Genomic DNA, 13,681 nt, shown 5'->3' with positions numbered 1-13,681 from the left:
ATAAAAACTTAATACAAAAGGAACATACCCATTATAAGACAGTAAGGGATGGCCCTTCATTATCTGCTCTGCATTCAGTGACATAAAGGAAACAAGAGAAAGAACTGGCTAAATGAGGTAAGTCAATGCAATCGTTCTTTGAAACTTGGAACCTATCCAGCAAGTTGGTTGAGATCAAGAAAAAATGGGAGCACACAAAACGCAAAGCTGGCAATGAAAAACTATCTAATGAGGGTGCTGCGTGCTTTACATATTGCTTCAGCTGCCAAATGAGTGAACTGAATGCTTTGTATTGCTCAGTTGCACCGGGCTTCACGAGTTTAGTGCACAGTCATGCTACAAGCTGCACCAAAGATCCAAAATTAAACCCAACAGCATAAATGATGAAATCCTTATTCTGTGATGTCTAACACTGTTTAAAAATGTAGCAAGGATAATAATAAAAGAACAAGACCTAGCAGGCACAGCAATCTGCACATCAACGCAACAAAAACATAGCAAAAAGTCACAGTTGAATAGTGTGTTGGATACCTCATACCAGACCAGAGAATGAATTTTTCACACAATGTCCAGTGCCTATCGTCTGTGACTACTTGTAGCCAAGGACTTGATTACAGTCGCCAACCGATTTTTCGGACTCGAAGGGACCCGAAAAATGGTCCGAATAATCGACCAGTCCGACAAATCCGTGAAGTACAAAAAAATCCCTTTATTGAGACGAAATTGGCTTAAAAATGTCACTGATTTTACCTTGCGGAAAAATTTTTCTTGCTGGTGACGATTTACGCCTGTATTTGCGACAAAGTTGTGCTTTCACTGTGGGCACATTCCAAGCGCACGTGGGCACATTCCAAAACGAAAATGTATTAGTCACCGGACTACTCGTCCGCCCTTGCACCATCGTCCTCACTAGCGCTGCCGTCGTGATCGCTGCTGCGGTCCCACGGCTCGTCGTTCTAACATCGTCGTGCAGCGAAATTCCGCACTTCGCAAACAGCCACATCACGACATCACATGGAACAGCTGAAAATTTTGCCCCGTTGCAGCTATCATACATGTATCACGCGTTGCGAACGTCGAACCTGCGGCCCGGAGCGCAGTTCGTTTCTTCAGCGTAAAGAATGACAGCCATCTTGAATGTAGCCGTGAACGAGCGCCGGTCACTTACCGGACACAAAGCACAAATGACGAAGCACTACATTAAAAACTTGTGAAGCGCAGCCGGCAGCAGTCAAATGCGTCAGAGCCAAAGAGAAACTACTCATAAGCGGCTTCGGCTCTTCCGTCGGCTGCTGACACTCCCTTGAGCGCCGAGTGCGCGGTTGAAGGTAAACAAAAAAAACTTGGACGAAGCCTATGAAGAGTAGAATGCGAATGCGTTACCAGGTCGCCGCCGCTTATCAGCAGGTGCAATCTGTAGCCATGTGTGGGGAGTGGGTTGGTGCAGGTTTGCTGCTTATGAACAGCCACCATCGGCCGCCGCATGCGGGGTGGGGATGCCGGTTCTGCGCGTCGACATAGCAGCTGCTCAAGGCAAGCACCAAGAGCGATGCAACGAAGCCGCGCAGCAAAAATGCAACCACGCTGTAACATGCCTGATATTTCATTTGTCTCGCCTTTATTTATGGTGCGATGCTTTGGTTTCGATTTTAAGTCGACCCACCCCCACTTGAAAAATTGAATTTTAAAATAGGTCGACTTACAATCGTGTAAATACGGCAATATAATGCCAATTTTCGTTATTTAAGGCACGTTTCTAACACAACTGCCAAATTTCAATGTTGGAAAGTCAAGGAAAAAAACAGTTTTCTTGATTACAATGAATTTGCTAGGCACGTCTTGTTAAAGGGTGCTTCCACCGAGGCGCCAGCACATCAGTGCCGAAATGAAACACGTCAGGCAGCCAGGCACACCGCCGTATGGCCAAACTATTTGGTGGAATGTCACAGTTATGGATGCTCCACCCCTGTAGCCTTCCTTCCCTTCATCGCCAAGAAGAGCTATCTCCGGGTGTAATGATGTGCATATTTATAAAGTTAACTGCACAACATGAAGCTATACAACACTGTCTGATTGTTCTATGCCATTTATGTCCCATTCAGGGCCAGAAATTCTAGGAAGGTGCAAAAGATGCACAAAAATAATGCATCACATATACAGTAAACCCTCCTTAACTAAAAGTCGCATACCAAAAAGTACTGGTTAGTTCAAAAGTTTTCCATGTCACGTTATGAACAGAGTCACACGCTCAAAGCTTGCATGCTTTATGGCAACCGTTTTTCTTGATGATGATGATGATAGATTTTTATGGCACAAGGGCATCTGTAGAAAAAGAGCGCCATGGCACAATGTATTTTCGACTACTCAAGGTGGGGTCAGAAACACATTTCCCAAGCATTTCACCCTAAAGAAGCCGAGCACCAAGCAGGGGAAAACTTGCACTCATTGTGTCACCGGTGGGTACCCGGCGGCACTGGGAATCGAACCCCGCACCTTCCGCATGCGAGGCGGATGCTCAACCTCTTGACCACCGCTGAGGTAACTGTGTTTCTTTCACTGCCTTCTTTTACGTGGGAATCGTTCTAGCATTACAACTGAACACTCAATTTGTGTAGCAGAGTTTGTGTTGCAAGTTAAAGGCACCTAAAAGGCCTTTTTCACAAACACAATGCACCAAAGATTACGATAATTAGCTTATCTCAAAACTTTATCTTGAAATTCTAATCCATTTTCAAAAAAATTCAGGGGGGCGCTTTGTTGACCTAAAGTGCGGTGAGGCGAAGGCCTTTAGAGCAGTGTTGCTGCTTGTGTCACTGATGTGTGGTTAAGATGTTAATTAAGTACTTGCGTTTGCCCGCATTCTGAGACTCCATTGAAGCGAGCGCTACGAGGGAGGCTGCGCGCCACCAGACTCGGTCGACAGCTGCAAGGCGTCTGGCGCGAGCGCGGCGCGCATGCCGGTGGTGCCACATTGCGCATGCGCAGCGAACTACCAATGGCGCAACATGGCCTCCGAGATTACCCGCTCGCGCTAGCGCAAGCGGGTATCTCAGAGGCCATACGCGCAAGAGCATGACGGGCGTACGGACAGAGGATGAGCCATTAAAGGCTTTCGCCTTAAATATTCCAAGTTAACGAGGATTTACTGTAGCTTCTAGCTCGGTGATTGCCATGACAGTCACAACATGATCAGTGAGCTCATTCATAGAAATCAAGAGGACACTCATTAGTCTATGTTTGAAGTCGCCAGTTAAAGCCATTATCAGAAGTTCATTTGTGCTCAGAGCATGAACACTGATTCATAAGACTGTCCCCACCTCAATTGGCAGCGTAACTCGATTTCACTCCTTCCACTCACCAGTGCAACTGAGTGCCTGTCCAGCTTTTCAATCCTGGCATTGTGATCAGGAAACTTGCGAATCTGCTCCATGAAGAGTGAGGCACATTGATCAGCTTGTCGTTGGTAGAAAACCTCTTCTACAGCGCAAAACTGTAGAGGGTGAAAGACGCTTTCCTGAGGCGGAACACCAATCTGAAACAAGAAATTACAAAATTTCTGTGAACATCAACTCGTGACAAACCTTTGCCACTGCAGCAGCGCATCTGGACGAGATAACAGCAAAAACATAAAATAACTGGTTTCCAAATTCACCCGGAGCGTTTAGCCCTAACCACTGTCAAAAAATGAATTCGCCATGTGAACATCAATGCATTCAGTGCACAGGGCTGCCTGTCTACGGATCTGGTATACCTGCATGAACACTTGGAAACCTCACGTGGCTGAAATGAGAGTTTATCTCCTTGGTCACCACCCCAGGAGTGCCAGTCACAAGGTCACTTGACCGACATAGGCATGCAAAACAACGGCTAGTAGAGACAACAGTTCAAACTATCTCCCTTGTAGTGCCTGTCCCATGTTGTCTTCATCGTTTCTGTGTCTCTCATTATTAGCTGTGCTTAAAGGTTTCATAGCAATCTTTACCTACAAGCCCAGCTGCAAGTCTTGTGAAATTATGCTTCCAACATCTGTAAAATTTAGGCACATTTTCTGCAATGTTCTTTGTGAAAGGCAGAAAATGAAAGCTTGCTAGTAAGTGCAGAAATGAATGGCGATAGTTTGAAGCAGCAGTCAGCACGGTTAATGAAAAGGTATGCCCTTATGTTACTGATATAAAACGTTCCAGTCGCATGCACTGGACTGGTTCTTCTCTCCCTTTCCATCTGTTAGCACTGTTCAGTCATTTCCATCAACATGCATCGACCTGCCCGACTAAGCCCGAACTTTTCGAAGTGTTGCAGTCAAGGCAACCAGCTCAATATAACCAGTGTAGAGACACATAAATGAATTTCAGAAACTCTATACTAATTTTTAACAAAGCATTTACATGGAAAAAGGTTGAGTTGACTGCACCACTTGAAAATCATGGATCAAAAAGTGCAGCAATGGCAAGGCAAAGATATAGATGTTAAATGCATTTCATGCAAAACAAACAATGGCTGCGCCAAAATCCAAGCTCTGTGCAAGAGGCAGCACATAATAAGAAGCATCCAGAAGTGTCAGCATAGTGAGGAAAACCTGGTGTGGTAGCCCGGGTCATAAGCCTCCCCCTAGTTCATCACTTCACGCTTTGCTTCAAAGTGGTGTTCACTGTCGGAAATTGCTGTAAAACGTCACTTGAAAAGCCTACCTGGCAAAAACAATTAAATGTTTCTGCAACAGGTGCAAGAAAAGCAAGTTCAAGGTATTGCTGTGATAAAAGGCGCAACAATGAAGAAATAACCATAGAAAACGTTTTGGGACATGAATGAAACTCTGAAATTATATCGTGAAAATCAACAGGGCAAATAAGTTAGTTAGATAAGCAAACATTCAGCATATAAAAATGTGCCTTTCTGTAGGCATAGACATGGCGCATATCGATACGTGCAGGAATTTCACACTTTGCAAATCATGCGAACGTGAGGAAGAAAGCGCATTTTCACTGCCACCTGCAACATTAAAAGGACACTGAGGAGAACTCTATCGGATTTTTTCGTTAGCAAAATCTGATAGTTCGGCATTTCATGGCTTTGTTGCCGCTTTTCCGGGAGCAAAAGATGCATTTATTTCAAAGAAATTTGGATTCAAAGTTGAAAAAGTTTTTCCCGCCGCTCAGATTCAAACTCGAGAACTCTTATGACGTCACAGAGAACTCTTATGACGTCGTAGGACGGATTGACGTGAAACATGACGTAAACGCAGACTCCGCGATTTCTGGTGGCTAGGGGTGTGGTCTAGCAGCTGCCGAAATGAAAGCTACCGCCGCCGCATGTTGAATGCATCTATCGGGGGTCGCTGCCGTCGCTTCGTTTACCTTTGCACCGGCGTCTTGCCAGTGTTACGATGGATCCCGTTCCTGAACACGACGACGTAGTTCTCGCAAAAACTCCGGCCTGCATTTCAGCGACCTCAGCCCCACAGAGCGTGCGATGCTTTAGAGGGAGCACGGTTAGGTTAGGCGCCGGCGGGTCGTTTCCCCGTTCCTCAGTGAGCAGCCGTTGTAAACTAAATATCATAACCCCAGTGCGGGGAGTCGCAAGGGGCCAGTACAAGGTTGGCGCGTTACACCCATCGGAGGCTGGCCGGGGCTTTGGGGCCAACGGATTGTGATTCCTTGAACGGCGCGGAAGGGCCAAGTTATTTATTTTTTTGCGACAAAAAATGGGTGGGTGCTCAAGGGCGGTCGCGTTTAAAGTTGACGGCTTGAAACTAAAGCCGGCGCTTGACGCTTCAACGTCTTCTGCTAGATCCAACGGGTCCACAGGATCAGGCTCTCTCGCCCACTTGCATGTGCCTTCAGATGCGTACTGTGAATGGATTAAATTAGCCGAGAGCTCGAAAAGAACAGCTCCGCCCAACTGCCAAAGCTACTGAATTACGTCACAACGCGCACCTCGCTGCGGAGCCGAATTAGTCTGGCCGAGCCGGCGGCGGCTGGCGCACTCGGCGCAATTTTCCAAGTCTCCGCCAGTGCGGTCCGAGTGCGCCGAAGCCGCCGAATGCGTGGGCGGTCAAGCGCAGTTGGAGTATAGAGGGTCTCGCTTTGGCCGACGTGACATCGCCATGCAGCGCGCGCGCGCGCATTACGCATGAAGGCTTGAGTGACATGAAGGCTTGGGTGACAACTGTAGCATCACCACCATGGTTATACCCCATCTCCTACACTGCTACTGCACCTCCTCTCAATGCTAACCGTGGTGTGGTCTGCACCCACCACAATCTCCTGGTGACACCTCTGGAAATATCCTTCGATTCTGTTCGAAAAAGAAAAGAACTCCCAAGAACAGCACACATCTCGTGCTGCCCAATACAGCCAGTGTTTTCCCTCACTGGAAATGATAGAAAGAAAATGTCACCCTACTCACACTCTAGAAAGCTCTTGAAAATGCGCCCCGCTCACCTGGTCAAGAACGTTTCTCTTCATGGTCCTCTTGAAGCACCTCGACAGCACGCTCACAAGTGGCTCAGTGTCTCCACAGCAATAGGGCAGAAGAAGGCACTCACTCCACCACAACTTGACATCATAAGGCTCTTCGCCAAGAAATAAGAGCAGTCCATACAAATCTGCATGACAAACAGAAATAAGAAATATATCCTGAATTTTTAGAGCAATGAGAAAATGCTGGCCCACTGAGGGCTAGAAAGCTCTTTTAGCAACATACTCCCATTGTGTAAACCCCCAACTACAGCAGGTCATCGTAGACCCGTAGCAAACTTCACAAGTGCACTCAGGTTTCTCCAAAACACTAACAAGGTACAAATGTGATACAGTGGTAATAAATTTAGACTGCCACACTTAAAAAAGCTCAACTTAAAGGGAATAGTGCATTTGCTCAAATCTAAGCCAATGATAATTACAAAAAATTTGAGGTCACTTAATTACCATTTGACAATGCGATAGCAATAGACCCTTTATCTAAGCTCATTCACACCAATGATAACCCATTTTGGCATGGCACCTACGATTGCGCACAAAACTTTTCAAACTCTATTTCGAAGTGCCTAAAGACGTTCTTGCAAAGTCAGTGATGCCGGCTATATTTCAAATCCCAGCTGGGCAGAATGACAGGGCCGTTTCATGCCTAGAAACAAGGATCAGTTCGTGTTTCAAAAAAAATAAATAAAGATGGATGTCACGAAATTCTATGCTGCGTCTAGGAAGTACTGTATGGTTCTAGAACATTTTTCTTCTCCCATGCAGTAGAATGGTTTACTAGAGAACATTTTAGCTGCTTTTTCCTTGGGGAAACAGCTTCAAATGATAATGAAAATGATTAAATGGGCATAAATGTGCTTTGTGAAGAACAGGGCTGAAATTCCATGTCTGTGGAAGTGTGCGGAATGTGTGAATTTAAGTTTTTGAGCAGTATCTGTCTCATATATCTTTGGTTCAGGTGTCCAAAGATATATGAGACAGATACTGCGCCATTTCCTTTCCCAAAAAAACCAATTATTATTATTATTAAGTTTTTGAGCCACTCTTGTTATCTTTATGAGTAAAAGGTTCAAATTATATTACAGAAATTTTCAGATTTTTTTTAGATTGTAGAACATGATGTGTTTCTGAAAGGGGTAACTGAACCTGGTTCAAATCTCCCACCATTCCATGTGATTTGCTGTATGCTTGTCAGATGGCGCTTCTGTGCACATTTTTTTTGTTGCCACTAAACTGGCCACACGCTGAAAATTGAGTTTGCACATGAAAGTGCCCACGTGCTCTTGTTTTTGGACTGACTTGTGCACAGATAGAAGTTCATGAAAACGACATCCGAAACACAGCGCGAGAGGCCGGCATTTCAACAAATGGGGTGTTAGGTTGTGTCGTTGATGTAGTGGTCTAATGCAGCGGCCAGCAAAGCTGACGCGTTCACACTGCCACGGGTTTGAATCCTGCTGAAGGCACTTTTCTATTTACTTTTTTTTTTCTGTGTCTCGTGGTCTCATGACATCACGCACCCCACTGACCAATCAGAAAATTTCATGACAAAGGCCAGATGTTGCACTTTTTCTCCGGAGGGGCTATCACATTAAAACAAGGACGCTATCACTGGACCATCTTTCAGTGTGGCACAGGCGCAGTACGTAGCCTGCTTTGTGCCACGATGCAACAACTCCCATTAGCAGCAAGACTTAGCAGCGCTTTTGCTGTGCACTTCATTTCTGTGTTCATGTCCCTTCCACTGTTTTCCACACTTTGTCAACTACTGCTCACCCAGCTAACTATTCTTGCTACTAAGCAGTGTCACTGCACCGCAGCTTGTACTCTTCTTAGCAGCAGACAATTCATCCAAATTTAAAGCACGGTGAGAATATGGCATGGACAAAACGAAGATATGCGGTTCGGTACTTTCAACAAAACAAGACTAGAGCAACCACTCCACTTTGCGGCAATAAGAATGGCACGTTCATGACTGCGAAGAGGCCTCAATCATGCTGTATGTGCCAAAACAGCGCATTTGGGTGGCACTGCAGGCAGTTAGTTGTGGGATGAAGAGAGTAAGAAATATCCATTGACAACAGTGAATGGACATTTAGCCAGACTCATAATGAGCATTCACATGACCAAATGAAAACGCCTTTTTGTCTGCCTGCATTCGAGCATTTCTGTTTTTGTTGTTGGTCTCACCTTTTTTCAAGTTCGGCTTTCAATCAAGGCTGGCTCAGAATCAAGTAAATAGGGCAAAGGAAGGCTAAGGCTACCAGCATGACAAAAAGCAGGCCGTGGTACCCTGCTCAAGATGCTCGTCACCCAGAGAAAATTTGTACAGCTAGGCTCCATCAATGTCATAACCTCCTCCTTCCACGGTGGCCATCCTCTGGATTCTTCCTATAGTGGCCACCTTCCGGTTGGCTCTTGCCATAACCTCCCAAGCCCCCACTGTGGCATGTGGCCACGGTTGGTGGGAGGCAATTGAATTCCATCAATTAAGTCAAGTTAAATTAATTCACTAAGTAATCAAAGTCTTATGGCTGATGCTGTAGATTCCAAGATAAAATGCGGGGCTATTGGCCAAACTAAAATTAAACAGCCTTCACAGTATAAAACAACTAAGTCAGGGACAATTCTTGGTGCACATGATAGAATAACTGACACAGGCAATCAATATGCATAATTTGCACAGCCAATGAACACACTCTTGACGCATCACAGCTGCCGTGACAACTGCAAATCCTCCAGCAAACCCTCGTTAACTTAAACTTCCATATCTCAAGATGCTGGTTAAATCAAAATGCTTTATGTCACACAATATACTCTAATAGGCACCAAGTATTTGTCGCCACCCCTCTGGAAAGCTTTCATGATGAATTCGGATATCTCAAAATCAGACCTGTGAAAAACTTGAAAAATGGCCATAATAGTATGCATGGTCTGTAGGTCATATCCCCCACCCTATGCTATGAGGGCCGTTCAACTCAATCCGGGACTTTTTTTTCTTTCCAGGTTTAAATGGACGCCTAGGCTGGAGGTTTTGTATCCAGTAGAAACTTGCACCTGTGTCCTGTTACTTGTAGACGGCACTCATATCCCGCGCTTCTGAATAGACTGTTATTCAAGATGGCGGACAACAGTGTGAAAGTCTACGTGAAACAGCATGTTGTGATAAGTTTTTAGTGAAGGAGGGCATAAAACCTGCTGAAATTCACAGAAGACTTCATGCCCAGTATGGTGATGAGACACTTCGCAGTAAGACATCTGAATGGTGCAAGCGCTTCAAAGATGGCCGTATCTCTATTACTGACGATCCCGGTCGTGGTGGCTCACAGCCCACGGTAGTCATTCCTGAGAACATTCAGGGCGTGGAGCAGCTGATCGTGGACAATCGTCGCATAACCTGTCGTGAAATTGCAGGGGTGTGTAATCTGTCGTTAGGAACAGTGAACACAATAATTCATGATCATTTGTTGTTCCAAAAAGTGAGTGCACGCTGGGTCCCAAAGCAGCTGTCTGCTTCTGACAGACACAAAAGAATTGAAATCTGTAGAGAGCTAAAGGAACGCTACGAAAGGGAAGGCCAGAATTTTCTGAATCTCATCATGACATGTGACGAAACATGGATTCACCATTTCACCCCAGTATCCAAAAGAGCACTGATGCAGTGGAAGCATATGGAATCACCACCTCCCAAGAAATTTCGAACAGTTGTGTCTGCTGGCAAAATGATGGCAAGTGTATTCTGGGATAAACAGAGAATTATTCACATTGATTTTTTACCCCATGGTGTCACTATCAACAGTGAGTATTACTGTCGTGTTCTGCGTGATGTGCACAAGAGTTTACGGAAGAAACGTCTGGGTTTGATCACAAAGGATGTGGTCCTTTTGCAAGACAATGCACGACCGCATACTGCTCAACGCACATTCCAAACAATGCAGGAACTTGGCTGGGAGATATTACCACATCCCCCTTTTAGTCCTGACTTAGCCCCAAGTGATTTGCACCTGTTTGGGCCCCTGAAGGAATTCCTTGGAGAAAAACATTTTAACACTGATGATGAAGTGAAGAACAGTGTCCTACAATGGTTCCATGGTAATAAGAAATCTTTCTATGCCGAACCATTCCAGGTGTTAGTTAAATGCTGGGATAAGTGTATAACTGTAGCTGGAGGTTATGTGGAAAAATAAGTACCTTTTCTACACTTTGAAATTTCTTCTTCTATTTGTTTTTAGAAAAAGTCCCGGATTGACATGAACGACCCTCATAATTAAGAGTTCAGATTGCACAGTGAAGTTTGTGCCATAAAACCGTGCTAATAAGATGGCTTAAATTCTCTCAATGCACAATTTGTACACTGATAATTCAGGTATACCACATTTTCTGGACTATAGTCCATGGACTACACAACTGAGCAGGCGAGAAAGAATCTGACATTGACAAAACAGTGCACAGATGCGAGCTGCTTCCCTAAAAGATCTGAAGAAAATCTTGGCTACTTTCTCTGAAACATCAGGCATTTGTGCTCGCGGACTATACACTGGGTGCAGCCTATCTTAGCAAAAACTTTTTATCAAAATTTGCCCCTGCAGACTATAGCTCGGAAAATACAGTACTTTGTCCATAGACCATTAATGCACTTCCACCCAGAATGACGAATGGCTTTCTTGCCATAGTACAACAGCACGGCAAACGAGTATGAGCGATGAACCAGACAACACGAGTACTGTTGATTGTCAGCACTAGTGTTTCCTGGTTCTTCATTCGTCCTCGTTTTTGCGCTGTTATACTATGGATCGTAACCAACTTGCCCAGCTTTCTGTCCTTCCTCACCGTGCAGGCTCCGCTGGATGGGGGTCCCAGTGACACACCAGCGATTGACGGCTGTGAGCTTGAGGGCCATCTGGGCTGCCCGGGTGGTCGTGGCCTCGACCATCTGGGCCTCGTCCAGGCAGAGGCGCCACCAGTGTAGAGCAGTCAGGGGACACGGCGGGTGCTGGAACTTGCGTGGCTTGCGTAAACGGGTGTCTGCGTCTAGGAGAAGAAGCCTTGGCTGTTTTACGGCGATAGCTATTAATGGTTGGATCAATGATGTTGGCAAAGACGTCCACAGAGCAAGAGGGGTAAGGTGTGGTGTGAGGAAAGTAGGAAAAAAGGGGAGAAGTAGAAAGGAGAAGAAGAGCAGGGTTGGGCAGGAGGAGGTGCCAAGGCACAATGCAAGAGAGCACAGCACTTGCAGTGTGGTGTGGAAAGGAGGAAAGTGGTGTGTTAGATAGCACAGCATAACAGCTATAGTTGGGTCCTCTCATTAAACAGCCAGCATAGCACAAACGTCTGTCAGTTTTTTACGTGCACTGCATCAGGGTCTCTGGGACTGTGCACAAGTGCAAGTTCCACATTCCGGCATCCACATCCAGAGTTTTTCAATGACACAGACACAGTTTGCAAAATCCCAGTTCAAAATCATTGCGTCTCTTGTAGCCGGCTAAGAGCTTAGCAGGAAGAGGCACCACCTGTTTATCCTGGCACAGATTATTAGCAACACCCCATAACTTTTGCGTAGCCCTGAGGGATTGAGTTTGCCACCACAAGTGACACCACAATTTGCAGGCTTCAAAATTTTTAAATTAACAGGTAAGATATTGAAATAAATATGAGCCTGTGCAAATTTTGCGAACAGTACAGCAAAAGATGTCTGGGCTGAACTTGACAGAGACTGAAACGGCTCAGAGCCACTTATGACCAGCATACAACAGTGAAAATGTTAACTGCCCTCACACATTTTGCTGCATTCTCTACAGTGCTAACTCTTGCCATGAAGCACTTTAGGGGCACTTCTATAAACAGGAAGACACTTCACTCAGGTGAAGGAGGTCAGCTCAATGTGCACTTCGCTATCCAAATACTCATGTCTCATAATATTCCTCACCAAAATCAGCAAACTGCATACTCAGCAGAAACTTACTGCTGGAGTGAGGCAAGTCAGTAAAGTTGGCCTCCTTCCTGAGCACTTCATAGGTCGTCAGTACAACATCATATCTGGCAAACGTCAATGGGGAGACAAAGCCATCGCTCTGCACGCCCTTGTACTCCATGATGTGCAGCCCCCAATCCTTCTGGTGTCGTTCGATCTCCTCCAGCCACTGGAAGCTGATGCTCGATGGAGACACAATGAGGGTTGTCTTCACTCTCATCTTTTCCTGGGGTAAAAAACGTTGACAAGTACAGTGCACTGAATAGCTCAGCTCTCCATGTGAAATAAAGGGTGGCGGAAGCCAAAGTGATGCACCTGTAGTTAGAAAGGGCACGGGAACTAGAACCGATCATAGATCATGCAAGTTGCAAATTATCCACACGGGAAGATTGGAACGAAGGCAGAGAAGTCAAGTGGTAGGTCCCAAAAGTGCTGCTGCAATCAGTAAGACGCAAGGTTTGCCATGTACAGAAATATAACCAGCAGGTACTATGTTTCCAGCTCATGCAAATACAGTTCTTGTAAATGTACAGCAACAATTACTAAAAAAATTCACTATGTTTACACTATGCTATTAAGACCCAAAGCTCAGAAAGAGCAAGCATAAAAGTTGGCTGTTTTCTTTTTGTTCCCTGCCTCTTTCACCTCTTCCTTAATTCCTTCCTTCACGGTATGGTTCAGGCGACCGCCCACTGCAAGACTGCTCCCGTTCCTTTATTTCTAGGTAATATCGCCTCTACACAGACACATACAGTGCATCCGTGAGGAATTTCTAAGCATTTGACGGTGTCTTAGGACCACCCATCCCACCCAGTGGTGACGAAGGTCGCGTGAGGCACAGGGTGCATGCATGGGGTGGTCACAAAATCTCTGAGAAGGGCTATGCATGCTCAGTGGCCGCTCTGCAAGGTAAGCAGCGGAAGGTGTCCCATAACAGCTCCCACTGTAAAAACTGCACTTATTTGCAGCACACTGCTAGTGCACTACGCGGTGCCTAAATATGCATATAACCACATGGGTCACACACACGCATGCCTCTATGCATTGTTGATGACTGACCATATACAAATTATCCCTCATAAAATCTCTAATGTGTACCAGTAGCTAAATGCAAATACCCAAAATTTATTACACAGTCAGTCTCTCTGAAGTTTAGCTTTAAGTTGAGAGGATTCATTCAAAATATTTCTTCCCTTCTGCAGATTAGCCTTCAAGCCTTAAGAATGAATGAAGT

General features: G+C 45.4%; 1 protein-coding gene across 2 annotated transcripts in view; it reads right to left on the bottom strand.

The window, feature by feature from the left end:
• The window catches only part of LOC144098904 (E3 ubiquitin-protein ligase SHPRH), a 66,724-nt gene that overhangs the window by 43,278 nt on the left and 9,765 nt on the right, over positions 1–13,681 (bottom strand). For both annotated transcript variants that reach the window (XM_077631844.1, XM_077631846.1), the window contains exons 7-10: positions 12,439–12,673; positions 11,307–11,507; positions 6,441–6,604; positions 3,359–3,532 (exon numbers count right to left, since the gene is read on the bottom strand). In XM_077631844.1, coding sequence (XP_077487970.1) covers positions 3,359–3,532; positions 6,441–6,604; positions 11,307–11,507; positions 12,439–12,673 — 774 coding nt within the window. The remainder of the gene's footprint in view (positions 1–3,358; positions 3,533–6,440; positions 6,605–11,306; positions 11,508–12,438; positions 12,674–13,681) is intronic.

This window comes from Amblyomma americanum, chromosome 7 (genome assembly GCF_052857255.1).
Source record: "Amblyomma americanum isolate KBUSLIRL-KWMA chromosome 7, ASM5285725v1, whole genome shotgun sequence".
Taxonomy (NCBI): Eukaryota; Metazoa; Arthropoda; class Arachnida; order Ixodida; family Ixodidae; genus Amblyomma; species Amblyomma americanum.
This window is presented reverse-complemented; position numbering and strand designations above follow the sequence as displayed.